General features: G+C 39.9%; 1 protein-coding gene across 4 annotated transcripts; it reads right to left on the bottom strand.

Moving 5' to 3' along the window:
- Positions 1 to 496: 496 nt before the first annotated feature.
- On the bottom strand, positions 497 to 26,659 carry micu3a (mitochondrial calcium uptake family, member 3a). Of its 4 annotated transcripts, XM_068592313.1 has the most exons (15): positions 26,350 to 26,659; positions 22,105 to 22,252; positions 20,781 to 20,812; positions 19,543 to 19,621; positions 17,868 to 17,915; positions 16,925 to 17,007; positions 15,823 to 15,894; positions 14,341 to 14,382; positions 11,667 to 11,762; positions 5,598 to 5,692; positions 5,285 to 5,456; positions 3,819 to 3,927; positions 3,521 to 3,678; positions 2,313 to 2,377; positions 497 to 1,805 (listed from the first exon to the last, which is right to left on the bottom strand). In XM_068592313.1, the coding sequence occupies exons 1-15, from the start codon at positions 26,611 to 26,613 to the stop codon at positions 1,799 to 1,801; spliced, it is 1,470 nt and encodes a 489-aa protein (XP_068448414.1). In that variant the 5' UTR covers positions 26,614 to 26,659; the 3' UTR covers positions 497 to 1,798. The 4 variants fall into 4 exon arrangements, 3 of the variants coding, with proteins under 3 accessions (XP_068448414.1, XP_068448415.1, XP_068448416.1); XM_068592314.1 differs by having other exon boundaries at positions 497 to 2,377; XM_068592315.1 differs by lacking the exons at positions 11,667 to 11,762; positions 14,341 to 14,382.
- Positions 26,660 to 26,924: the final 265 nt, after the last annotated feature.

Raw genomic sequence — 26,924 nt, 5'->3', positions numbered from 1 at the left:
GGGGTTCTTTGGGAAGGAAGCTCCCTCACTTTCCTCTTTTCCTTGCATCTCGGTCTCTCCCACCAGACACATGGAGAGACGCTATAGGACCCTGCATTCGTTTTCGCCGTAAAATACCGCTACTGTCATCTGTTTTACTGCGAAGAAAAAAGCTCACTTTAAACAAGAACTCCACCAAGTGTGTATGCTATGTTGTACATGAGCAGTAATAACACTAATGTTATTTTCTTTCAAACTTGACTTTACTGAACTTTACTTAAGCTGATATTCTAAAAGATTATAACCAAAGTCAACTTTAAAAACAATACTAGGTGAGATTATTTTTAATTAATCTCAGGCAAACACACGTTAGATAAAATCAATGGAACTTTTCCGAGAAGGTTAGCGAGCACAACGTATTTTGTACAGTATGTTTGTCCTCGTCGATTAAAAAGTATGCATAACTGGTTGCGCATGCTCAGTGAACACCACGGCCTTCTCACATCTTCTTAAAATAGTTTATTCATGCGAATAAATTTATCAGCTTCACTGACACAACAAATACATACATTACTGCAAACATAATGATTATAACTAAACTTATGAGGAATAACTTTTCATTTCCTACTCCTTCCTTCATTTATTCAAAATATTTCATATTTCACAACAAATTCAAAAATGATATTCAATGATTTATAATATATTACAACATTAAAGACAGGGTTATAAATCACATTTCGTATTAACATAATAAATGTACATGTTTTATAATTCCGTTACGTTTAAAATAAAATATTCATATTATATCAAATATTGAAATTACAATATAAAAAAAATATATCTTCCCCTGTCCTTCACGTTTTATTCTTCTACATCCAGGTCGAAAACAATCCAAGTACTGTAGTAGTATTAGGATCATATACCACAGCAATGGTGTTTATAAACACTCTTAGGGCATAAAAAAGCAACAACTATATTTGCAGGATGTGATCCATAAGTGAAAAAAATACTCAGATTAAGACTCTTCATGCGATTCTTCAATTTTTAGTGTTCTGCTGTATGTAAATATTATTTTTTAAATAACATAAGATAACGTGATCATTAACAAAAATATTTTTTGTTATTTAATTACTGTTGTTACAGTTTGAAGTGCAGCAGTGCAGCTAAATATTCTTACATAAAAAGGCATACATAGTTATTATATTATATTCATGTAAAATGTCATGTATAAGTTAAAATATCATTTGTTGATAGAACTTAAAAAAATGACGTATTTTGCTTAGTTATATCACAATAATATCGTTATAAATCGATACCTTCCACATATCGGCTGTTCAGAATAAGTAGGCTATTTTCAACTTTTTCTAGCTTAATTTAAAAAAAGACTTAACCAAAATAGAAACACTAGTTTCAGTTCGACTAACTGTTGTGGAGGTGCCATGCTTGGTAAGTTAGGTCTAATCTATGTATTGTTGTTGTATACGATAACTCATACTGGCCATTGATGAAGAAGAAAACAAGGAGGGATGCTGCGTGTTATCATCATGCAGAGCATCAGTCTGCTGTGCGGCCATGCTTGTAGTTATTATCTGCTTTGGAGGACCAATGGAGTTCTGCCGTGTCGCTAACACTGACTATGAAGAGATCCGTTTGATTCATTCCATCATCACACTTCCTTCATATTTCTTCTGCCTTCTTTCTTTCTTTCTCTCTCCTCTCCTCCACTACAGCTTCTCCTTGTACCTCCTCCAGAGCTGCTGCACTTGTCGTCTGGCCCCCGAGCGAACACAGCCAGAGAAGGAGGTGTGGTGCCGGGTCTTCACCTGGTAAACACCGAGCAAAGGGAGGCAGAATCAAACTGTGATACTGTAGCTACAAAAATTCCAGTCACACGCTAATAGAAACTTAAAGGTGTTTCCTTTATCTCATCCTGTTCCTTTAATGAAAGTGTTAAAGGGAGGGGACATTATTGAATAGGTTAAAAAAAAACTGAAGTCATTTTAAGGCTTTGCACACATTCAGGATTCTCCAGAATGACGACATTGAGGAATCCACTGTTGCAACTCTGTACGCACCGACTGGCACACTGTGTAGTGACCTTAAAACGTTGCCAGTTCATGGGAAAGTAATGGTTATGACAAATATACATATGCCGTTACTTCCTTGCAGCAAGACAAGTTAGAGAGGAAAGGATGAGGATTATAATTTTTGCTGATGTTGTTGTCATGTCCCAATAGGTGATTAACATGTTTAAAATGTTTTTACATCAACTCCAGATATACATTTAAAATGATGAGAACGGTGTCCGATGTTATGTTGTGGGTGTTACTTATCTGCTTGCCAGCTCCTTCTTCAGACAGGATTTAAAAGAGGTGGCGCGCTCCACAGATTTATAGCCCTGAGAGGTTAGTGGTTCGAGATCATCACAGAGAAAAAGATGCAAAGAGGAAGAAAGGAAAACGCAGGGAGATGCAGGGAAGATAAGAGATGGTGTGTTGTAACACAGGAGAGGTTAGAACGATGGCACAACAGAGGAGATTGAGGATGAAAGCAAAGCAAAGAGAGAGGGAGAGAAAGAGAGAACACTGTTAATAAGCAAAACTGTGAGGCCAAGAAAGCATTCAAAGGAGCCAAAGAGGTCATACATCCAACGACTCACTGTTGTGTGCAATGTTAGTGATGTTTGTGGCATATCATGCAAACTGTTAACTTGTACCCACCTGACACCTCAGTGTGTCTCGCTCCTGATGTAAATGATGCTCTTGTATTGTTTCGCAGTACACCACTAGAGGGCAGGATCCATCCTTGGTAACAACACCAGGAAGTCGCTCAAGGTGATTTACAGTTGTTTTTTTGTTTTTTTATCAATTCAAGATGCTGTTTCCAGATTTGTCCTAAAAACTGTCACGCTACATGGCCATAACCATGTCAATATTTAGATGTCTTTGCATCCCTGTTTCATTCAAATTGACTTCAGGTCTTTTATCAGTTTATTATTCTATTCAGTGACGTCTTTGCAGACGCCAGTGCACATGAGCCCTTTCTCTTGTGACTCCATTTTGGCCGCATTATTCATTTCCTGTAATTGCCTTTTTACAATGGTAGAAGGGCCATTGCTGTTTTAAAATCCCCATGTATATTTTAATCCTCACAATGAATAAAAACAATCTTTCAAACAGCCGGCATTCTTTCACTGGATGATCTTTATCAGAATAAAAACATGAGCTCTTTTTTTAAACATGAACTTTAACAAATAGTTTTAAGATTTATAGGTAATGCTCCACATTTTGGTATTTTGACTGCTGTAATCAGACCTACAACTTTTACATAAAGGTGTCACCTGCTTACCAGGATGACATCTAATACTTAGCCACATTCGTCAGGAGCCATTTGGGGTTCAATATCTTGTCGATATTCCGCTCAGGCTTCATCTCCTGAGCCCCAGCTGTCTATTTATTGTTTTAAGTCACGGGGTTCAAGACGAGGAGCTTTTTCTCAACTGGCAACAATCCTTCTGTTTCTGTCACACACAGTTCCTCACCCTTGCTCCCCTGTGCAGCCGGTCCTTCATTATGCCGATGAACTCCTTGTAGGAGAGCTGGTCGTCATGATCCACGTCAAAGATCTTGAAGATGGTGTGCACAAGGTGCCGCGTCAGCTTCAGCCCAGTGGCCACATACACCGCTCTTGCAAACTCATCTGGTAGGAGAGAGAGAGAGTGAAAAACCTTTTGAATCATTTCAGCCACTTCATTTTGTACAAGCTAGAGGGAAAAAAGACACAAGCTGTGTGTGTGAGCTCAGACCCTCCGGGCCTGTAGCCCCTGCCCCTCTTCCTACCTTGTCCAATGGAGCGGGAGGCAAAATTGTACATCTGCATGGCAATGGCAAAGTCCTCAAGGTTGTTGAGAAACTGGAAGAATGATCTGAACTCGTCAAAGGTGATTCCCTGCAATAGCGGAAAAAAACACATGGCAACAAAATGACTTTAGGGAAAAGTGTTGATGAAAACGTTGCTCGCTGGAGAAAGAGAAGCTTAAAAATGAATGTAATGAGTGTTTGAGCACAGACTGCCATCCAAAGGGACGTGAACAGGCGTGCATTCAGCATTCAAGGCACATCCAATCTGTTGTCTGAAATATGAACTTACCTTAATAAACAAAAAATAATAGCTGACCATAACATAACTCATACTATCAATCAGTGACTGAGAGATTTCATGAAAAAGTTCTATTAATGACATAGAAGGTCATTAATGACAGGATTGTGTGTGCATGACATGGACAATTTCAAACCTTCTTGCAGTGTTTCATAACCCAGTTGCATACAGTAACAGTGCTTAAGCCATTCAACAAGTAGCCGTAACCGGCCCATGCTCTCTGTTGTGCATCAAGATCCAACTGATAACGGCTAGTTTAATAAAAAACGTTATACATAAAAACAAATCCATAGATCGAGACACATATGAAAATGCAGTCTTTGCAGGTTATCACGAAAAGATGCAGATTAAAACAGATACAGAGAAAAATGACTAGTTAGCTGTTTATCTTCCCTTCAATGTGTAAACAAAGAAGTAACTAAATTGCAGATTAGATTGACAGACTGTAACTGCAGGTTGCGTAGCGTATGAAGCCGAGACCAACCTCCTGCTTCTTCCACAGCATGAAAAGGAAAGAAGGAAGGGACAGAAATAGAGTTGGGTTGCATAAGGACGACATGCCAATGTGAAAATAAATATATAGATAGGTAGATAAGACATTCACATGTTGTTGAAAGTGCAGTCGAGTGTGTTTGTGTGGGTGTGTGTGTGTGTGTGTATGGTCGTGTGAGGCAGTGAAGCGCTGAAGTGTGGAGAGCCACAACAGCTTCAGGCATAGATAGTGGTGGGAAATTATGGAGGCTGTAGGTCCCTGGAGTGCGGGAGCACTCATAAAGCAGAGAAGAAGAGAAGAAATGAAGGTAAATTTAGATTTAGGAAAGACTAGCCCGTTTTTTTTTACTGTAAACTAATTAGCACTTTGACATCCTTAACGGAGCCATTGATTCCCAAAACGCACTAAAGGTGCGACGGATAGTTTCCATTGTTATCATAAACATTCAAAAAACCTACAGCATACATGATAGTGTTAATGTACCTTTATCCACGTTATCCAAACATAAATGACTTCACATTATGCAGATACATCCACACACAATCAGTAAACATGAACTCAAATTAAGATCTTGTGTATTTACAAACGTTTGCACAGCTGTTTTCGCCTCGGTCCATCTGCCATTAAAGAACAGCGTGCATGTTTGACGCGTACCTTCTCATCAGGTATACAACGGCGGACGTTCTCCAGGTAGGCGCTGATGTTTTCCACATTGGTGAAGCGAAGCAGGATTTTGGCAAAGTCTTCTTCACTGATGGTGGTCATCCCTTTAGAGTAGGTCAGAAACTCAATTTCTAACACCTCAGTTTGAAGATTATCCATGAACCTGCAAAAGGAAGGGAAGGAGAAGAAACATATTTGACCCAAAGCTTTATCAGAAGAAACACGTTACAATGTTGTAATTTTATTAATATTGTTGTCAGCATTGGCATGCATTTTATGCTGTCCACCGTGTATGGTTGAGTACCTGTAGAAGTCATCAAATGTAAGCTCTGCCTTCCCTTTCTTCCCAAAGAAATGGACCAAAAGCGTGGTGTCAATCGTGATACTTTCATCCGCTCGCTATGAATCATCAGACAAGGACGAACAAGAAAGAGAGGCTCAATGAGTGACTAATCAATGAACACCAAGTATCGTGATCTGAGGAGAAGCAGTGAGTCCATCGTCAATCCAACATGGCAACCGCGATGCCGGGCTAGCAAGGAAGCAGGTTTCTGCTGCAGAACGTGCGCCAGAGGAGCAGCAACAAACTGTCAGTCAAACGGATCAGCTCAGACAAACAGTCAGCCGCCATCACAACATCAAACATAGCAGTCTAGGCAGCAACAATGTTTAGGTTTAACCTCTACGGGTATCACTTTGATAAATAACAGGCAGCTTCAGCTCATTAAATATGGTGGAAACATGTCACTACCAAAGCTTTCAGTACGATAAAGTATAGAAATGAGCCGGTCAATTGGGGAAATTGGGTGAAATGGACAGAACGTGTATGTCCATTTTAATACTAACAGTCCTGATAGTCCTTATGTTTGAAAGCAAAGTATGGAAAAATAATGAGAGGGAAACAGCGATTGTTTCCATGCTGCCTAGACTGACGAGGAGTATTGCCTCAGCAGCATAAAACACAGACCACTACTGGTCTGGCGAAGACACACAGTGCTCAGAACACAAAAAGACACAGCGAGACGACGGAAACAGAGGCATGCAAATGTTCAACAAAGTGGGAGGGTGTAGTCGACAGAGAGAAACAGAGAAGAGGCAAAGAACACACGAGGAAGACAGACGAACACATGACACTCAGCTGCCGAACACACACAGACACAATAAAGCCTCCACATCCCATGCACTTCCCTGCTAATGCCACATTGACACACACCCGCACACAACCTCAAACAGCAGCACGGAACGAAACCCACATAAGCACAAATGCGGAAAACGTGAGCCGAATCCACCTTTTTCTGTCAACGGACAAGAATCATAGTGTCGTATTTGCAACTTTGCATTTTTTTTTTTTTCTTTCTCCCTTCTTGTATATTTACTCTCTTTGCATATTACAGTGTGTGTTTACAGAATGATCCTGGTCATTGGGAACATATTCTGTCATGTATTGCTGTCATGCTATAATCTGTTGCACAACATTTTCTAACTTCTAAGTTCTAAGAGCATGTACGTCACTGTGTTCCTATGTTTACGCTCGCTAACATATGTATCTCAGAAAAAGGTGACTGTGCTTTTGAGCAGTTCCAGAAAAGACTCAGCCAGAAAGAGAGGACGTCAGACGGCCATCTTATTTTCTCTCTCTCTTCCTGCCATGCCCCACCCCCCCTCCGACACCCCGTCCAATCCACTGCCATGCTGAGGTATATGCAGACATAAGATTGGCTGGAATCTCATGCCTCATGTAAAGAGGAAGAGCATTTATGCCATTTCCATCATCAACATTATTATCATCATCACTGCCACGATGCCATTCGTGGTTCTACCTCAAGAGTAAAATCCTAAAAGCCGACGTGGGACAAGAGGAAAATGTCAAACAAGATGACAGTTTTACAAAAAGCAAACGGCACAGATTCACATCTTTCACAGATGTTGTAGTCGTTGGTTGTGACAACAACAAAAAATGTGTTCATCCTTTTATAAATTTGAGAATGACTATAACTGACGTGCAGGGATAAAGATGGAGAGGAAACATATGGTTTAGTTTTCAAGTTACGTTCCAAAGACAAGTTACGAGGGAATCGGGAGAATATGTTTCTATTATAATGGTGGAACTGGCTGTGTTAATCTGCCAAAATCTCCATTAGTTTCTAAAATGTAAAGCATTTAACAGATCAGTTCTTCCTCCTCTGTGTCTTGGATATACACACAACTCAAGATCTCTCATCAAAAGTGAAATATTGCTATGCCGGGTGAGGACTTTGACCTAACAGTGATTTACTAAAACTAATCTAACGGGGAAGAGAAGAGTTTTTCCTCTTCTTTCTTCACTTGTTGATCAGATTTTTTCCAGGCGAGGAACCACTGAGATATATGATTAGTAAACTGCCAACCACTGTCAAAAGTATATTATATAAACATTTAGAGCAGCTATCTAGAGTAGACCACAATATGGGTCTCAGTTTTGCATGCTTTTGGCCAACAGTGAGGCGTAATAGATTAAGGCACTAATGAAACAAAAAGAAAATCCAACTGTATTTGACATGACAAGTCACTGAATAAAAATGTCTTCTGGGAAACAAGCATTGAAAGAAAACCCTGTTTTAGTGAAGATCTGATTTTGCGTTGCAGTCTGGCCTTTCAGTCTGTGATGAGGAGGACTTCCTTTAAATAAACACAGACAAACTGAAACAGTCACAGACGTATAATTTCAGTGTCTTGTTTTCGGTGTCTCGCTTATTTGAGGGTCTTTTCATTAGGCCTCTGATTACGGACAAACAGTACAAAAATACTTTTTTTTACTCTCTTATCTTTTACCTGACACATTACTGATGTCTCGATGACACATGAGCTGTTCATACATCTAGACAGCATCCAGGTGGTGTTCCTCTGCCTCTCTTCCCTCCTCTCAACATATCCCCCTCCTATTCTTTCCATAATCTTACACACTTTGTTTTGCTCTTTCGGTGAAAAGAGACAGGCGACTGCCAGTCACGTTGTCCGTCTTTTGAAAACAGACATATGTGATAAGAAAGGTTCCTCATGAATATATCAGTGTCTAATCCCTGTCTCCATTTACATGCTATGAACCAACTGTTTTATTCCCCCTGTTGCTTCAAAGCTGCATTAACATGATTATGACAAGTTTCTGCCATTTGATGGGAGCAGAACAAGGCGGTAACACAACATTGACATGTTATCACCTCATAAAGTTGTCATGGAGAACTGGAGTTAGTGTGTCTGAACGCCAATGTTCACTCTCCCTGAACGCCGTTACGTTCCCCAGCAATTTGTGGGGGAAATGTCCGTCACTTTAGCTGGTAAACGCTCCACTATGTTCACCAGCGAGTCGCCGTGCCTGCTGTTCGGTCCACGGCAGGTCTCGGACAGTCGCTTTATCTGAGCTTTTTCATTGTAAACAGCTGCCTACCGCTGTTGAAAGCAAGGCTGATGAAACCAAAACACTAAATCTACACGAAACCATCGAACTGGTGCTAGATTTTATGAAGAAAAGATTTGCATGAATAATATTAAACAGCTGAATGGAGCAAAAGCACTTTGTGGAGCTGTGGGAAACCGCAGAGTCGAGAGGTAAACCTCTGTGGGTTCATCACTAAACACAGGCGGGGATTTCTCTCTCACTGAACGGAAGTTGTGACATTTTTCTCCCTTTTTGTCAAATTTTAGAATTCGTTTCATCTTCGGTAAAACAAACGTCAGCCTAACCTCGAAAAAGACGTAACGCAGAACGGATCATAACAAGCTTATCATTCCTGGAAGTGTGGCAGCAGTGGTGTGAGCTCATCATCCCCATGAAGACGTAATAGTTACCCCGCCCACAAGGCACGAGCCAACACCTGGTGTATGCATGTGTCTCTTTGTCCATCTGTGAGCTTCAACAGGCTTTGATCATGAAGCTGAAGGTAAAAACAGTAATTACTGATGTAAACACTAAACGGTCTTCCTCATCCTCCCTATCGGTGAGTAATATACCTTGGAGGAAGAGCTCATTGTCAGACTTCAGCTCAGTCAGTCAGACTTTGCAGGGCGAAATCAAAGCCATGCTCCTCTTTCTCCCTGCAAACCCTTTCCCACACCTCCTCTCTTTCTCTTTCGTCCCTCCTCCCATCACTTCTTTCCCTCTTGTCCTGCACTTATTTCCTTTCTCCTCATACCTGACAAACACAGAGGTGATTCGCTCTTTCCTTCCCGCCCTCCTTCTCAGCCTGTCAGTCAGCCCCTCCTTCTCCAGACAAAAGGAAAGAGCTATAATGGTGACTAATCTGTTGAGTAAACACATCTTTCTTTAAATACAACCTGCTTCTTTCTTTTCCCCTAAATGCATTTCCGAACTTCTTCTCCCCCCCCACCCACTTTGTTCCTTGACATTTGTTCTCTCCGCTGACCTGTGTCATCTTCTTTTGAGCCTCTCTCACCTGTTTGTTGTCTCTCTGATTTTATCTCTTCCCTTTTTTTTCTCACCCCTCAGGTTTTCAAACTTATCTGATCTGTGTTGTTTTTTTCTCTCTCTTTTCTTTATACACAATTTAAACATTTTCTTTCTGCCTTATTTATCCCCTTTGCTTTTATTTGTGGACCCATGTCTCACTTTTTGTTCAATGTATTCATATGTTTTAATTCCTTAAACTTTTCATGTCCCTGTTTGTCTTCCGATTAGTTTCTTCCTCCCGTCCTCCCCCCTCTGTCTGATTGTGTCTGTTCTGTCCGTCTGACATCCCGGGAGATGAAAGGCTGCTCGGTGTAAATACAAGGTCAGTCCCATTATGCTCCACTGTCATTATCTCCACCTCAGCTTCCGCTGCCAGCGCAGCCCGTAGCCTGTCATTAGTCACTTAGCCTGCTAGCGCTATCAGCTAGTAATCATTACCAGCAGCTTGACCTTGTGTTGGACATATCGGAGAGACAATTTGCGTTGTACATAAACATGGCAAAATGTACGATTTGCAAAAACTATTATTATTTTTTTGTCCCGATTTTTAGTGATGGCCCTGGAGCTGGTAATATCTGCATGCCTGTTGGTTTGTCCACCACGTTTGCCCAGACTAAAATATCTCAACAACTGGATTGCGGTTCAATTTTTTTGATATTTATGGTCCCCCAGAGGAAGAATCCGACTGACAGAAATATTGGATGGGTTGCCTTGAAAATGCTTTGTTTACAACTAACTGCCTGTTAAATATGAACATGTTAGCATAATTAATGTTAGTGTGTTAGCATTCAACTCAAAGCACTGCTATGCGTACAGCCTCACAGAGCTGCCAGCATCACTGTAGACTCTTGGTCTTGCTTTTCCATAAGTTCTGTCCAAGTCAATCATACTCAAAATGACTCAAATGAATATTAAACTGTGTGGTGCTATCATGAGCCGGGGATTTGTATGCGTGCTCGGCCGGCAGTCTTCATATCATTACAACAGTCACATTGAACATGTTGCGGTGTAAAGTGAGAATGCTTTGATACCAAAGCTGCGACACGAGCCACACCACAGCACAGATAACAAGGCACAGATACACAAACAAAAGCATAACAAAGAGACTAAATCACAGAAGGAAGTGAGAAACAGAACATGTTATCAGAATACACACATTGCAGTATCTGTCATCTCCATAATGGATCAATAGCAACACATCAATAAAGTGGATTAAATTATTTAGAAATAAGAATCAACAATAACAAAAATAAACAAGGTATCAGTATTAGTTGATCAGGAATAACTGAGTGACACAATGAAATTGTGAAGACTCTTGAAAAATTTGGAGGAGCCTCTAGTTATTCCAGACATATTTGTTTTTGACCAGAATTTTCTTTCAGTTTTAAAATATCTCAATTAGATGAATATATTGTGTTCAGTGCAAGGAAGTATTTTAGAGCTCATCCAAACAGAAATGATCTCAAATGGGAAAAGGGAATGGAGGAACGGCGGTCAGATGGCAGATGGTCATCTAAATTATATAGATATACAAAGTAATGTTTGGGAAAGAAAGGAAGAAAGAAAGATGAAAAGGCCAATCTATGAAAATTACAAATATCAAGCCAAACCAGAAGTGTTAGTGTTAGTTTTGGTTGCTTGTCTTTCAGCCATGACAAAAATGTAAAATAGCGTTTAAAAAAAATATCTTTTGGTCCATATTATTATGAGTAGTTAATGTGATTGCTGCAAAAGTCAAAAATTAGGGCCTTTAAAGCTTATACTTTGAAACATGTCTGGTCTTATTCTGGCCAGGCTTGATGTGGCTTCATTATTCTGCTTCTACGGTGCTCATTGGAGGATGAACATTTACTACAGGGAACTGAAGAGGAAAAGTGAAGGAGGAAGAACGGAGGGATGTAGGGACAGAGGACAGATGGATCTGTGTACCTCCGCCAGGTCAGAAAAGAGGACTTGACTGGCACTTCGCCTCAGAACGTCCCAGTAACTCCGCGCCACAAACTCCTGACTGTCTTTTTTTAGCACCTGTAGGAGCGGTCAAGCAGGACCAGGGTCAGTTCACCTACAAGTCCAGCACTTCAAGAAGTAAACTTCAGCTTCCAATATTCACTTCTTCAAATCTCAAAATACACAAACACATTCACGAAGGTGACTTCCTGAAGATCTTTTAAATCACTACATCATATAGTACAAATACTGAGTATTCATAAACAGTGTCACATTCAGCGTTATTTACGCAATACTTAATCAAAGTAAGTCTGATCTGGCCTCTGGACTCATTGAGGTGCATATTATGGTATTACAGTTAAAACAAATAGCAGACTACAGACCCTGTAAATTATTTCCTCACCCTACATTGATAAAATGCTATGTATTAGAAAATGACTAATACAACAAGGGATAAAGAAAGACAATTTTAATGTGTAGAGTTCATTTTCTGTCATCGATTCAATATATTGTTCTAAAATCCACTTAATGTAATGATCCAACATTTGTGTCAAACAAAATTGGAATGAAGGAAGGAAGGGTCCGATTTCAACTATCACCCTCAGGTATCTATGAATAATCTTCTGTAAGTCCATTATATCCAAATTACTAAAAATTCGTTACTTTGCCTTTTGAGTTGAATCAACACTAAGCACAAGCCAAATTTTAACAAATAAATCTTGCATATCAAAATTCTCTCTGAATGCACAATTATTACGTAATATAATAACATAGTATATCTTATATGCATTAATGAAAGTGCACCAGCTGACACGCTGCTCCTGTTCAGAGCGTGTCCGTCATTTATAAAAGACACCCACGGTGCCGGGCTCCTGACCACCCACCTCGCCTGTCTCTCCAGGGAGAACGCAGCAGCAGCCATTTTAAAATGACCCTGCACAGATCCTAACTTCACAGTGACAATGCAGCTATCCATCACAGCAGTGACAGGATGAAGAGAGAGTGTGTGTGTGTGTGTGTGTGTGTGTGTGTGTGTGTGTGTGTGTGTGTGTGTGTGTGTGTGTGTGTGTGTGTGTGTGTGTGAGATATAGAGAGAAAGACCACTCATAGTCCTTATAGAGACTGGTGGCTGGGAGACTGCAGACACTTCTCTTTGATGTGTTTTACTGTATTCCATCTCCATTAGTAAATTAGAATTACCACTCAGTTTGGGAAACCCGTCTACAGTGGTTGTCATTGTAACTTCAGGAAAATATAAGACATTTGCATAATGCAGTGTCCAAATTCCATTATTATCATCGTGTTGATCTTGGTTTCCAGCTTTATTGCCATGTTTCTACAGTAGCCAACAATAGACAATACAAACAGTGGCTCTAAATTGGGCCATTCGCTGGGTGAAGTTCCAGTTGGTCGCAATCTGCAACCTCACTGCTAGATGCCGCCAAATTCGGTCCGCATTGAATTCACATGTTCCACTTTGGATGCCATAAAACTCGGCAGACAAATGTCGTAACCTGTTTACGCATGTGATACTGCACGCACAATAGGAGCCACATTCTGTCCGTAGACAAGACCTTCCGCTAAATAAAAATCTTCTGCTCTCTCTGTGCATTAACAAAACCCCCAACAGGAACACACACACACTGCCAAACAAACAGCACACGTCCTGAAACTGTTTGAATTGGACAGTGTCTGGTTGTCTTTAGAGCGTCAGAGTGCCTCAAGTCATTCTAAATCACATCACTCTCTTTTTGTAAGAGTTCATCTCTCCTGACCCCTTAAATCTATTACTCCTCTGCTGCCATCCCTCTCTCCATTCATCCAGCCCTCTGCCATCCTCCCTCGATCAATCACCCAGCTGACCCGACAGATGGACACCCTGTCTTGAAGGAAGTCTCTCTCTATTCCGCTTATTCTTTCTATCCATTCATCCTTTGAAGAAGTCTACAGTTTATGTTTTACTGACAACAAAGGGTCATGAGGACTGGGACAGGGTCAAGGCTTTTTCAAAGACCAGGTCAGGACCCAAAAGTGGCAGACAGAGGCATTAAACAGAACCCTGAGTATCCCAATATCATTGACATTTACCCTAACCCCAAACATCCCAATAAGAAAAAATATTCCCAACAACACAGGGACAATGTTACATGATTATCCCGTTACCCAGCAGGTACTGAAACTGGTGTTGGATTATGAGATTAATTTGGAGAATCTGTCAGTGACACTTGTCTCTAACATGAAGCTATTATATACCGAAAAATCCCCGATATATTATTGTTTCAATGTATATTGTACCATACAACCATAATTTGACAGACGAAGCAATATATTGTTTGTGCGAATTTTGAACAACTACAGGTCACGACAGAGAACAGAGGAGGTTCTAGATATTCTGCAATATTGTTCATACAATATCTGTCTACCATAACTCTTTAGCCTTTTATGACCACTATGCTTAAGTTCCCATTGTAGTTTTATTATCTTACAAAATTGTTAACTAAACGACTTTCTTCTTTTTAAATAAACCATGTAGCATAGTAACCTATCTGATAGAAACAGCTAGTTTTCTGTCCCTCTGTTCAACTTTCCATCAATTTCTTAACCACCTAAAGATGAGCAGAAAGGAGACTACAGGTTTGTGGTTTTGGATACATACGCTGTTCATGGGGGCAACCTGATATCCATAGAGCTGCATGCTCTAACACACACAGAGAGAGAGACACGTGAAAGAGGAGGACAGAGCATGCAGTCACAGAGGAGGAGGGAGGAAGAGAGAAGGTAAAAGACATGTTAGTACATGCAGAGAAGCCGTGGATACGCTCTGCAGAGGGACGACTCATTTTCAACACTTCTGTGATCACATTTTACAACAACACTCACTTTGCATTACAACACTGTGCCCTGCACGTCCATAAGGTGGTTTGTATGTAACTGTGTGTGAGGGAAAGTGTCCCATTTATTTTAAAATTAACTTCATAAATGTTATCAGACTGTCATTTGTGTTTTCTTTGTATTTAGTAAACACTTGTATTACATATTGTTATTTTTGTATGGTTATTATAACCACACATAATATTGTATGACATGCTGTGTGAGACTCACTGTCAAGGAACTTGTTCGAACGAAAGTTAAAAAAATACACATATGACCTCTTGTGAGCTCAAAGTTTGACCAGGAGATATCTATAAGACACATAAATGACTAATTCATGACTGAGAATTCAAAGACACAGTCCATAATGGCTTTTAACAATGAAATATCTGTTTTTATTAAGTAAAACAATTCTACATAAACCCATATTTATATTTTACATGAAGACTTAGGCTCCCTTATAAAGTAGTTTTTTTAAAGAACCAAGATTGTCACTTCTAATAGTAATGGCATCACTATTTGTAAATTATCACAATTTTTTTCTCGATATTAGCCGACCCATATACCAGTATTGATATATTTGTAAAAAAAAAAAAGCTAATATTCACCTGGTCTGACCAATTCTTCTTTTGGGATTATTATTTAAAGTAGGCTTTTAAATGTACACTTCACAGGTAGCCAAGCTGACAGATATACACACAACAAGTGTATCAGTGCACATCAGTGTAGTAAAGCAATGAGATGTGTTGCTCCAAAACAAATCCCAGAAGTAAACAAATTATTTTAGGAGTGTATCCAATCCAACAAGTACATAGTAAGAACAGAGGAGATACCACGTTATCCAAAAACAATTTATTTTATGCAGCATGCACTCAAACATGAAGGGTGTAGCTAACTTTAATTAAAATCTGTGTGAATACAGATGACAATTAACTTGGGATGATGAGTCATTTTCAATACGTCCACATGGATAGTTTGACACAGCGGCCGTGTTGCACCTTCAGTGTTGTTCTACACACATGGATTTATTGAAATGACATTTTAAGAAGGAAGTAACTTTTTACTGTAATATTAACCTCCAAGACATTGTGGATCTTCTTCTTCTTTCAAGTTCACCCTGCTGATGATAGCAGCATTACTGAAGTCCATGTCCATACAGACTTAGTGGTTGTTTCAGTGTTGGCAGCTATCAGAGTGATCTCCTTACAAATCAATCTCTCTTTACACACAAACATACACCCTCTGTCTGTGTTACCAACTTTCTTACCAACTGAGCTGACTTCTCAGCATCTCCTTTCCTCCCTCTCTTTTCATTTTTCTTCCGGAAGATCTCCTGAAGCTGAAACGTAAGAGACAATTAGGGTCTTCTTGACAATTCAAAGCCAGATTCAAAGTCCTGTATGAAACATAACTTCAACAGTCATAAACATTTACTGAGTTCACAGAGTTGTACACCTTTGCACTGTATGTCTGAATATCACTCAAGCATTGGCATTTAATCAACGTGATTAAGAGAATGTTGGTAAAAAGGTAACTCAATGCTGAAACACATCTGGCAGAAAACTGCAGCTGTAAGTACAATTAGATGTTCTTAATTTAAAAAACAGTTTATTTTCAGCTTAAACAGTCTATTTTAATTAATTTGAATTATTAATTTGAATTTATAATGACAGTTTTACCCACAGCACTAAATCAAACACTGCAGTATAATTTATAAAGACATATCTCCAGGACTACTTGATCACAAAAAGTGCCTGGTGTTGTTCATTTGAGGTTAAATTAATAATCCCTTTCATTTAACAACAGATGTTGTGTTTTTGGTTGAATTCAAAGTATGATTTAGAAAAAATCATAGCCTTGCCAAACCCTCAATCTGGTAATTTTAATTTTTTTTCAGTCCGGCACCTGCCCACTCCCACAGGATCATCAACCATTACCTCCCACTCCTGCTGATATACCATCCCACTCCCACCAGCCCCCACAGGGATTCTGATCACTTCCTGCCTGCAGCAGTGTTTTTATTAGAAAATCTGTTGGTCCCATCCCACAGAGGAAAGTAGACACATGTAGTAGCCTTTATAGATTTTAATCTAAAGAAATGCTATTACGATGTATACACTGTCTCCAACAAAGGTAACTGAAAATAATCCTTCAAAATGCTTTAAATGTAACAAAAGGCAGCTTCATCTTAAGTCACTGGGGATCGAAGGTACATAAAAACATGAATCCCTGTTTCACTGATAGTCACTAATTCTCGGTATCTTTAATATCCCGAGCTCGTCCTTTTGCCATGGGAGTGAAACGTGATGTTAATAATAGCAAATTAATTCAGCAATGGGATGGATTTTCTCTCAGTGTCAGAGACTCACCACCAAGAACTCCCTCTTGTCCACCATCTGGTTGCCGTCTGCATCAAACATATTGAAAGCAATCTTGAAGCCAGCATGGGGTTCTGGAGAACAGGGGAGAGCACATAGGCTGAGTGTGCGCATGTGTGTGTGTATTGAAGGCAATGCTAAACCAGGAAAATGGCAATGTGAAGAATGGCATATAGGCTAGAAAGGAGGGAGATGAGGCGGGTGGTTAAATCTGTATGGACGATGCACTTTGTTTACATTCTTCTATACCACCCTATTTTTTTTAGATATCAGGTATAGCTATTGATCGATTGAGCTCCCTTTATGTATTTATTTACTTTATGTAGAAAATTAACCAATGTTTTTCTTTTTTTTTTTTTGATTCAATACAATCTAACAGCAGTCATTAAATACCTCTCTTATTAATGAGCATTGGTCGCCTTCAGTGTACGTAACACTCCCTTTTCTTGATCATTTACAGAGGAGAAAAATACTAAAAGTCTTGATTTTGAGGGGGGAAAGAGCAGAACCATGTAATGGGGGCATATCTTATACAATGCATTGTATACAATATCGGTATTCAATGCAGATAATTGATGTTCTCAGAGAGAAATGAGTGCAGCATTTTTTTTTTATTGTTTGTTTAATAAATTTACCAACATTCAAGTATTGAAAGGTTATAGGTGTATTTTTTAATCTTCTCTCTCGCTCTCAATTTCTTGCTTACCCCAACGGTAAAGGGAATACCACCGGATGTTTTGTCACAATGGCCTCTCATTATGTCCTGGGTGGGCTTGAGTTTAGTTCGTATCATATACCATAGCTAAAAAAAAAAAAGCTAAGTTCCCAAAATAAGCACAGCATACTGCAACACTAACGTGGGAGAAAGATAATCAAGGAAGCAGAAGATGAGATGAAGTGAAGGAACGTGTGTTGAGAGACTGAATTGACTCACTTGTCAAGATGCAGAGCAGGAACAGGTACTCTGTGTATGAGATGATGCCTAATGAGACCAAGACAGAGGGAGTTAAAGAAAAGGTCACACACACACACACACACACACACACACACACACACACACACAATGTTTACAGATGTTCAAAGACCATAGGCCTCCTGACACACACACTAACGCACATAATCCTTCCTTTCATGAAGATAGCATCTTAAAATGTGTCTTCTGGAGCTCAGCTGCCATCAGCCATTCGGCCACACACCGTTTCTTTTTCTACACCCCCAGTGTCCAACGTAAAGACATAGGTTTGCCAGGGGTGTGTGCATGTGTATGTGTCTGTGTTTGGATAAGCAAGTGAAAAATGTTTTAGGAGGTGATCCCTTCTTGCCTCAGGCCCATTTAGGAATCTTTGGAGCTCCATCTCATCTCTCTCCCTCTTTCTCTCTCTTCCTCTTTTTCGCTTTCTGTCTGATCCTTCAGATAGTTCAGGGTGACTCGCTTGAGTGTTACGGGAGACTGCTTTCCCATGTATGTATGTGTGCGTGTGTGTGTGTGTGTGTGTGTGTGTGTGTGTGTGTGTGTGTGTGTGTGTCTGTGTGTGTGGTCTTGGCAGTCTGCCACTAGCAATTTGAATAGACATGCACTATATGTAACTGTCTTCCTCTTGCTATGAAGGATAGGTTTATAGACTTTCTCTCTTTCCTGCTCTTTCATTCATCCCTCTACTTTGTACTACTTCTTCAATTTCTCTCTGTGTCCCAACTCCGCTTTTACGTGTCTAATTTGAACTCTCTTGTCTTTTTTTCGTCCTCTTTCTTTTTTTCTGCCTCCTTTTCTTTTCTGCATCTCTTTATTCAATTTCTTGTCTCCCGTGTCTTGTCGGTGAATTAAAAAAAAGAATTAGCATAAGGCCAATGCACCCTGAAGTGTAAATGTAAGACACAACATTAGCTGGAAGGTTTAACACATTATCATGGGAGAGGAGAGAGGGAATGTTATATTTAGCATCTCCCAGTGAGTGTGTTATATTATCTCTATGGGGATTCACTCACAGGCTGCGTGGTTCCACGCTGATGCAAACACATTAATTAGGGGGAGCTTCTCTCCCGCTCTCTCTGTCTTTGGTGCTGTAAGATTTGTTATTTTCTAATATGCAATCAGGTGGAGAGAAGAGGAGAGGAAAGGAGCGGAGGTTTATTTTTAGTTTTTTCAGCAGGTTGTTTGGCTATAAGAAAGGACAGCATGGCTCCGACCCCGGATTAGAGACACCAACAGTGACACGCGCGCACACACACACACACACACACACACACACACACACACACACACACACACACACACACACGCTCACAACCACTATTTAGTCACACATCAGTAGGTAAAACCTGATATCTGTGCACTTGAAAACTGCAAGAATTCTGTAGAATTCATAGAACTGATCCTTATTTACTCCTCATATCAAGAGAAACTTTCAATTGTTCACAAGTTATAGTGAAACAAGGATATTTAATATATCTATACAGCAAATTAAACTTCAATAACCAAAGCTTAATCCACTGACATTCACTGACCTTGCTAGTATCTGAGTACTATATGTGTGTTTGTGAGAGAGTGAAAATGTACTCAAGGGGCCTTTGCTCTGGTTTTGTGTGTGTGCATGTGTGTTCTCTCCGACCTCGTTCTCTCAGGTTGCGAAACAATTTGGAGGAACCTCTCCACACCGGGGGAGTTTCAGACAAAATCTTCTCCAGCTCCTGCCACAAAAATACAGAATTTACAAGTGAGTTGCCTAACATACATCATACAACCACAGAGCTTCATGTTCACACTTCAAATCATGACAGAAACAGAGAGAGGGAAGGTATCGTGCCTTGGAAAGAGGGAAGGGATTCATAACAAAACTATCCATCTTGACATTCGTTCTAGTATTGTATATGACAAGTTATTTTCTTTCAATCATGTGAAAAGTGTATTGTAAATATATGTTACATGTGGAGTGCCATTTTATATTTATTTTCATAACACAACATGTGCTGTGCCATTCCGTTGCTTGTACATTGGTAACCTCTGTACTACTGCACAGCGCAGTCATGCAAATGTGTACTGCATGCATGAAAACATTTCCTGCTGATAAACAAATGGTAGAGGTAACACTCGGAGAAGGTGGACAATATGACTGCTAGTTGATGTAAACATGGATGAAAAAGCATACAGGTTTTAGAATATGGAGCAATAGTTTCTTATAAAGGAAATTGCATGGAAAACATGTGTTGCACCACATTGTCTGATAAACTGATAGTTTGGTTAAAAAGATGTAAACATAACTTTTCAGAAAAAAACTCCACAGATTGTATGAAATAAGATTGAATTAAGATTTCACACTGATAAATAGGGTAAACTCTGATTTCCTGTATGTATACAGTCAATGGAAAACTCTTGACATACTATTAATACATTTGATTACAGTCAGCACCACTGACAAACAAACAAAGTTGTGTTAATAGGAGATAAAAGCACCTGATTTGTGCCAAATGAGAGGTTCAGAAGTTGTACATTCATATAAAAGTAAGTTTGATTATTTTTAATTAAAGATTCTTACAAAATAAAGTGCTCAAAAAGAGAAGGGATCCGGGTGCCCTGGAGACACTGTATATCACATTATAAACACCTGGACGGCTCTGTCGTCTAATGCAGGGTGGAGGCCACTCGAATCTGCTCTTTTTTTATACATATAGTGACAATGAAACTGTTAATGACAAGCAATCATGCATTACTGCTACTGTACATGTAGAAACTTCTACACTTACATTAAAAAATATATACATTTTAACTTTGCAGCGTCTGCAACAGATGAAACATGCAACAGATGCCTGCAACAGCAGAAGAAAGAAGTATGAAGAGTGTGTCTCCCACCTGTTTGACCAGGGACCTCCAGGGCCTCTTGTCTGCCAGGGAACCAGACAAAAGAGGAGAGAAGAAGAAGGGAAAAAGGAGAAGAGAGTTTGGGTGGGCTTGATCAGATAGCATCTGTATGATCTAGAAATGGGTCTTAATGTGCCGAGTACAGTCACAAAACACACACACCAACACACACAGACACACTCACTGTATATACACTGTCATCATCACAGGCCCATTTGTACCGTCTAAAGTGCCCCGTGCTCGTCTTTGTAGTATGTGGAATGTCCCCGTAAAAGCACACACTACTTTTGTTCTGTTTTATACAACAAAGTTCATCTAATTCAACTTCAAAGGGGGCATTAGAGGATGTCGGCTGCTGAGAGGGTATATGCGGCTGTATCGTGTGTCAGTGAGCCAGGGCTGATGTAAACACACACATACAGGTGCACAGTCTGCACGCAATGCAATCGCATACCAGCTGAAGAACGGAGTTGCTATTTCGGTGTTTGTGATAACCTCAACTTGTAGGGGCATTTTGAAGCCAGTTTTCATGAAGTAAAAAACAAGTTAAGTGTCTAATTTTGGTATTTACTGGTTAAGATGAAGGTAAATATGAGCAACTGGAATGTGGATGAGTCTAGTGTGTCTGTGTGTATGTGTGAGGGTGTGCCTGACTAACATTAACCACAGACTAAACAACTGCTGTAAAGCCATCTGCTTTGAGGCTGACTGGCTGGGACTGATCTGTTACGACTGGCAGCACGCTGACAGAAACAGCGAAGACGTGCTTAAAACTCAGTAAAGTGTTTTAAAACTTGGATTCAATAAATCAAAAATAGATAGGACACTGAGATCCATATTGGGACGTTAATTATAGATCAGAGATGGCTATTGACAAACCAATAACAAGTATGATTGAGTATTTTAACAAATGTAGTTTTACAACTAAATAAAGCCTTCATACAAAATCTAAAATACAACATTTTATATTTGGATTCAACCAACACAAATGCTCAGTAAAATGAACGTTGTAAGATTGTGATTGAAGCCTGTACTTTGAGGTAAAGGGAAATTGAATGCATGATGTCACATGTCAACTGTAATCACTTAAAATCTTGATACAGTCTAGAAATAAGCCGCATGTAATGGTGCAGGTGAAAATGAGACCACAGTCATAATAATACCTGTATAACTACGTCAAAGGGAAATGGCTTGGATGCAATCAGAGAATGGCATTTCTCTCAAAGTAACACTCTTGACTTGTTTTCTGACTGACGTTTAAAGATACTTTGGGACAGGAAAGCGTCTCTACACAACATGGGAACAGCAAACATACTTCTGGGTTGGCTCATGGTGACCGACTCGATGAAGTTCTGTGGAGTCATGTAGAGCTGCCCGTCATACTCCACCGAGCTGAACATGCGGAAGCGATGCTCATGGGACGACATGTACACGTCCCCCTCCTCAAAGTCAAATGGACGTTCCTGCATAAAAACAACAGGCAAAACAAAATATTACCATGTTGTCCTGTGTTTTCTTTAATCAAAAGAGAAAAAGAGTTTGTACAACATTACTGCACCTATGAACATAGTTACTGATGTGAAAAGTGCAGGCCATAATAAAGATAAAACATATTTGTACTATTTACCAGCAAATTTAAATAATCCACAGAGTGATAGGTGCAAAGATGTGTATAAACAGAATATAAACAGCTTGTGCGTCTTCACTGCTTTTGAACCTAGATAATGAGGAGCTCCATCTATTCTTGGCATCGACTCTCTCCATTTAGCTCTCTGAGATTATAAACAGTCAGCACCTCTGGCGCAGTACAATCTCTCTTACACACACACACACACACACACACACAAATGTGTCACTATTTTCTACTTGATTAGCATCTCTCTCTCTCTTTCTCTCTTTCTCTCTCTCTCTCTCTCTCTCTCTCTCTCTCTCTCTCTCTCTCTCTCTCTCTCTCTTTCGCTGTGGGGATCGAGGGCTTCAACTTGATGAGCTGCAGCGTCGGAGAGCTGCTACGCCAACAGATTGTGCTGCATGAAGCTGTGTAATTAGCAGAGAGGTTTCCAAAATTAAACCTGTTTGGCCGCAGGGCCCAGCACACCCAGGTTCCTGCTCAGCTCAGCTAACATGCTAATGAGCGCACGGATTCATTCATAAAGCTTTGATGCTCTCTTCACCGAGGGGGCTTTTGAAGGCATGAATAGGAGATGAGCACTCGGCTTCATAGGAATGCACTGTAATCAAGTGTATGAGCACAGGCGCCCATGGCCTTGGCTCTCACTAATGAATGAAGTTTAGAAAGTTCTGTAAAGGCAGCTAGATTCACATGCCATGCTGCACAACATGATGTTAAAAGCAATGCAAAAATACATATAATTGGGGGGGGAATATAAAAATAATTAAGTGGCAGTGATTTACAATGACAGTGTAGTACACTGTGTTCTGGTGTAGTTATAATGCCATTTAGCCCCAACTACATCTGTTCCTGTCGCCTCGTCTTGTTCTCCAGACTGCATAGCAGATGCTCCAGGTGATTCTCCCTCAAGCAACTCAGTGTTCACAGCCGCAGCTTTTAGTACATTTCCTCGGTTTTCTCAGAGCTAAACTGTCCGAACCCGCCTGTGTTCTCTCCTATTTTAATGATTTAATGTCAGTCAAATAAAAGTCAAATCTAGCCAGCTGAGGTCCTAGCTCCTGACGTGTCAGAAATCCATCAGTCAGCTCTGTTTTCAAATCACTATAGGTATTATACAAATACAAATAGCAATTAGCAGTTTCCTCTTTTCTGATACTATAAGTCTGATGTTAATCTTGCCTCTTAAGTGGCAAGTGTAGATCAATGCTACACGATTTGCCAAAAGCGTGTTGCTGTTCCTTAAACTCCTGCTTCACGCTGAGTCTGTGCCTCCAAGATGAGTGGTATTCAAGCCACGTGGCTTTTCCTCATGTTGAGATTCCCAACAGGTCGTATGTTCATCTGAGCCAGTCAGCAGCATCCGGGTCTGAAAAATCAAGTTAATGCGTAAGTGCCTTAAACTTGCATTCTCCATAATAGCCACGAGGCCACAAAGTCTCCGGTTGCAAAAAAAGTTTATGAAAAAATGACCCTACTTCTCACTTGATTCATTACCTTAGTAAACACTGTAAACGTGACTTTATAGTCTCAATTGCTAAGGGAAGAAAATTAGTACCTTGCACCTGCAGAGTAACTGTTAGCTGTGGTAGGTAATAGTTGCTTGATAAAAGGTCAGGCAAGGTTTTCCTTATATTAATATATATACAACGTACTATACTTACTATATATATATATATATATATATATATATATATATATATATATATATATATATATATATATATATATATATTTATATATATATATATATATATATATATATATATATATATATATATATATATATATATATATATATATATATATATATAATTGTTAGTATAACAACTTTTACCTACCACAGCTGACAGTTAGTCCGCAGGTGGAAGGTACTAATTTTCTTCCTATTGTCTCCTCATGTGATTCTCTAGAGTCCAGACTGCCAATCACACAACCTGCCACAAGTCACTGTCTGCTAATGATTCAGAATCCAGACATGATTATTTTTTTGGATCTTGTCAAACATAAACTATGTTTGGTCTTGTCCATCTCAGGCATGTGTTCCCCAGAGAAAGCAGGTCTCGCTCGTGAGTCCCCTGATTGCAGGTCTCTGGAGACTCAACTGACCCACTCTTGTTTTCTGGCAGATGGTTTTCTTGTTTTTCAACCTTGTTTTCAAGCTTGTAAAACGTGTGTTTCCCTGCAGCTTTGTTCTCCTACCCTGCACGTGAGTTCTCACAATTTATTTAAGCCTTATCCCTCCATATCCGTGTAGGCTCCCTTTACTAACTGAGTAACAAAAAGCTGTGTTTCCCTTTTCCCACTTGACACCATATTCTCCAGTCAGGTATCCTGTCTGTCTCCTTATAGTCTCTCCTGCTTCTAAACTAGCTACTTCACCTTCATCCCAGTGCCCTTGCAGGCAACTCTTTTATCCCTGGCGATTTAGAAGACCCAAACTTATAACCTATACTTTACATTATTGATTTAATTTACGATACGTTCTAGATTGATTTACTACCCTCCGATAAACCACGGGTGTCTGTTTATTTCAGTAGGCCTACAGAAACAAGCTGTTATTCAAAGTGTGAGACATATATGTAATCAATCATATTCTAAACTTAATTACTATCGTATCAAATATTAGCTTATATGTGTTCATGCAGGTCAACAATGGCATCAGATTAGACTTTTTTTTTGGCAGACACCCAATATCACTTGGACTTGGATCAGGAATGGGCCCAAAATATCTTGATCGGGGCATCACGACTGATCTTAAAGCAGCTGATTCGTAAATCAACAAATGTCATCTAATGTCACTCTTAAGTTTTTGCCATATGTATATGCTTTTTGATGTTAATGTGCTCTGAATATAATAAGTATGTTGTTGTCTCTGTGTTGTTTCAATTACAAACTAGAGGATTCCCTTAAATATGATAGACCACTTTAGCTTTTTTTATTATGTCTCAACTATATCATCTTTAACTTGAAATAACTAATGACTAAAAGGTGTATTATAAGCCCAAAAATAGGAAATAAACATTGTTCCAACATACAGGCCAAATATGTATCTTACTAAACTATCGTTCTCACAACCTGTCAAACCGAGATTTATAGCATTTATTCTGTATTTTATATTTGTTATATTTTACCCCTATATATTGACTGCACTTGCACTATGTAATGTCTTGGATTATCATATTTTTTAAACACATGTTTACATGTTAATGTGATTAGTTAATGTAATATTAATAACAACAATAAGAACATAAGATAAACTTCTGAAATGCTTACTTCTACTTAACTTGTAACCTTAATATTTGGTTTTCATTTCTGATTTATTTTGGTGCTAAAAGTAGTACATTTTACACAAAACTTGTCAATGTTTGGTATGAATACTTAATACTTATGAGTACTTTTTGTCCACCACTGGAAACCACTTTGATTTGTTTCGTATCTTGCTGCATTCAACATTAAACTAACTACTACATTAGTTAGAACTAGAAACGTGGGGATGTATTTTATTTTACAGTCTCAACCTTCTGTCATTTCAGCACCAGCTCATACGGAGAGCGCCATTCCTGCATCTGCGCGCGCACATCGTCCTGTCGCCAAACAGTTTCCTCACTGTTTCCACTGGGCGTGTTGGGAATGAATGACACAGTGTATCCATCCAAAAGGAAACATAAAAAACTGCCAGCCGCACACCGTGGCTACAAAACACAAGAAGGCCCGTCTAACAGGGATGACGTGGGTCTACTTTTAGTGGAAGGAGATGTGAAAACACGAAAGCGCTCTTTGCCCTTTTTTTTCTCGGCGGTCTGTCGTTTTTACTCCACACTTCTCCACACCGTGGCCTCCATGTCAACACTGAGGACAAAACACATATCCTGCCAACCCAAAGCCTTGTTTGTTGTCGGCCTCACGCGCCTCAGCGCAGCGTCCTACCTTCTCTTTGGCCTCCACGGTGGGGACGACTGGGAGCAATCCGCTGATGCTGTGACTCCCCATCCTCTTCCTGCCTCTGCAGCTCGGCATGTCGTTGTAGAAGTAAAGCGCCACGGCGCCTCCCGACGCGAGACACATCCCGGCCGCCAGACACCTCCGTGTCCTTCCTCCTCCGGTCGTATGACCGCCGACAAGCTCGTGTCTCGCCGCCGACCAGATGTTTAGCTTACCGGCCAGCGCTGCCACTCTGCGGAAAGCGGCCATTGCTGCTGTTGTTGCTGCTGCCGCTGTGCTGCTGGTTGATTATAACTTTGCGGGCAGCGGAAAAAGTATCGCGTTTCCTCGATTTCATCGCGAGATCTGCGGGCACCGTAGATGCTGTGCATTGTCCCACACAGGAGTGGAGGTGATTTGATGCTTCGCTGAGCAAAGAGTGAGAGTGAGCGATTTATTTGCAGCGTGGTCAATTAGAATTAGTCTAAAATGAAAAGTGAACAAGTGATTCATCGACTGGAGATCCCATTTTACCACATTATCCACGAGTGGTGAAAGAAACAGACTAAACAAAGATGTGC

Source organism: Clinocottus analis, unplaced genomic scaffold (genome assembly GCF_023055335.1).
Source record: "Clinocottus analis isolate CAN_PGR_092001 unplaced genomic scaffold, fCliAna1.0.p SCAF_27, whole genome shotgun sequence".
Lineage (NCBI taxonomy): Eukaryota > Metazoa > Chordata > Actinopteri > Perciformes > Cottidae > Clinocottus > Clinocottus analis.
Note: the sequence above shows the minus strand (reverse complement) of the source record. Positions and strands in the feature narration are given on the sequence as shown.

What these genes read in the sequence shown, in the direction of transcription:
- micu3a (XM_068592313.1), bottom strand. Translation starts at nt 26,613, where the DNA reads ATGGCCGCTTTCCGCAGAGTGGCAGCGCTGGCCGGTAAGCTAAACATC. An exon ending in ACAAGAGGGAGTTCTTGGTG is followed by an intron (nt 15,895 to 16,924) that starts GTGAGTCTCTGA and finishes CTTACGTTTCAG; the next exon opens with CTTCAGGAGATCTTCCGGAA. An exon ending in CTCCCGCTCCATTGGACAAG is followed by an intron (nt 3,679 to 3,818) that starts GTAGGAAGAGGG and finishes CTCTCCTACCAG; the next exon opens with ATGAGTTTGCAAGAGCGGTG.